The sequence below is a fragment of the Bufo bufo genome, chromosome 8 (genome assembly GCF_905171765.1).
Source record: "Bufo bufo chromosome 8, aBufBuf1.1, whole genome shotgun sequence".
NCBI lineage: Eukaryota > Metazoa > Chordata > Amphibia > Anura > Bufonidae > Bufo > Bufo bufo.
Window position 1 is genome coordinate 154,154,195 of NC_053396.1, and position 1,928 is coordinate 154,156,122.

The following is a 1,928-nucleotide window of genomic DNA, read 5'->3' on the forward strand; positions in this document are numbered from 1 at the left end:
GCTCCTGAAATGTGAGAGGTGGGGGCTGGGCTGTGGGGCTGGCTCCTGATTGGCTGGCAGGATGTGATTAAAATGCAGTCACTCAGAAACTCAGCACTTCTTCACTAGAGAAGTTTCTGCACAGAGATCAGACCGTCCTGCAGTCTTCTCCTCGTCTTCTCCTCGTCTTCTCCACTGGGTTCCTTGCGATCCCCAACTTCCTTCCAAATGTATAGCATGCTGGACACAGACATCAAGAGCCCTGTGCAGCAGAGCAATGCACATACTGGGGGGCCTGGGACTCCAGGGGGCAAAGGCAATGCCACCACTCCAGACCAGGACCGAGTCAAGCGACCCATGAATGCATTCATGGTATGGTCCAGAGGGCAACGGAGGAAAATGGCCCAGGAGAACCCTAAAATGCACAATTCTGAGATCAGCAAGCGGCTGGGGGCTGACTGGAAGCTCCTGAGCGATGCAGAGAAGAGACCCTTCATTGATGAGGCCAAAAGACTGAGAGCTGTCCACATGAAGGAATACCCGGATTACAAGTACAGACCCAGGAGGAAGACCAAGACCCTTCTGAAGAAGGACAAATACTCTCTGCCTGGCAATCTCCTGGGTCCAGGGGTAAGTTCAGTAGCCAGCTCAGTTGGAGTTGGCCAGCGGATAGACACTTATGCCCACATGAATGGCTGGACTAATGGGGCTTACAGCTTGATGCAGGACCAGATTGGGTACTCTCAACATCCTGGCATGAACAGCCCTCAAATTCAGCAGATGCACAGGTATGACATGACTGGTCTTCAGTATAGCCCCATGATGTCTTCTGCTCAGACCTACATGAACGCAGCTTCTACCTACAGCATGTCACCAGCAGCCTACAACCAGCAAACCTCTACAGTCATGAGCCTGGGATCCATGGGGTCGGTGGTCAAGTCGGAACCAAGTTCTCCTCCACCTGCAATCACTTCTCACACTCAAAGAGCTTGCTTAGGAGACCTGAGAGATATGATCAGCATGTACCTTCCTCCAGGTGGAGATGCAAGTGACCCATCTTCCCTCCAGAACAGCAGACTACACAGTGTCCATCAGCATTACCAAAGTGCAGGGACTGGGGTCAATGGCACTGTACCATTAACGCACATTTAATTCAGACTTTGCTTCTTTTAAAGACACTTTGCTTGCCTGACAAGCATCTTCAGAATGCAGAAAACTTGAGGACAAGGAATCAAAAGGGTGGTTTGTTTTTATTCGTTTTCTTGTTGTGTACAAAGTTTGTGCAAACTTTCCCTATAGAGCACAACATGCTGAGTATTTTGGGGGGTCCCCTAAATATGAGCTTTTCATTTTAAATAAGGATCTTGTATCTTGAGTTTTTAGAAGTTTAAATTGGGACGATTAACCATAATCCAATGTTTACAAGTTTTCTTGAGGCGCTCAAGAATCTCCTTGAGTTTTATCCAAAACTGTAGATTTTATCATTAACTTTTAGACTTTACAACAAAAAAAAAAACTGTGCGGGTCGCAAACGCAAGAATATTTTTTTCCCCCCTTTAATTTATAGTAAGTTGTATTTTTCTTTTCCTCTTCTGTATAAAGTTGTACATTTTTTTGAGTTTGTCTTGTTTTCCTGAAGTTTTACTGTGAATTGTTTAACATATCAACAAAGAAAAAAATAGTTTTTGTTTTACTTGGTTTTTACAGACTTTTGAGTTGAAAGTAAAAACAAAAAATCAATAAATTTTCTAAGAGGAATTACAGAAGACTCTTCTTTACTGCATGAGCGTTTGTTTCATTCTGGTAGGATGATAACTATGTGTGTACATGTTTTAATAATTAGTCCCCTTCAAACTGATATATTTTTATTTTATGATTTATAACAAAAAAACACTAACTTTTATGGGATGCAAACTTCAAAAATCAGTTTGTATCCGTTTGTTTCATTT

At 43.2% G+C, this 1,928-nt stretch overlaps 1 protein-coding gene across 1 annotated transcript; it reads left to right on the forward strand.

The window, feature by feature from the left end:
* Nucleotides 1–207: 207 nt before the first annotated feature.
* Nucleotides 208–1,131, forward strand: SOX3 (SRY-box transcription factor 3). Its single transcript, XM_040405066.1, has one exon. The coding sequence runs from the start codon at nucleotides 208–210 to the stop codon at nucleotides 1,129–1,131; it is 924 nt and encodes a 307-aa protein (XP_040261000.1).
* Nucleotides 1,132–1,928: the final 797 nt, after the last annotated feature.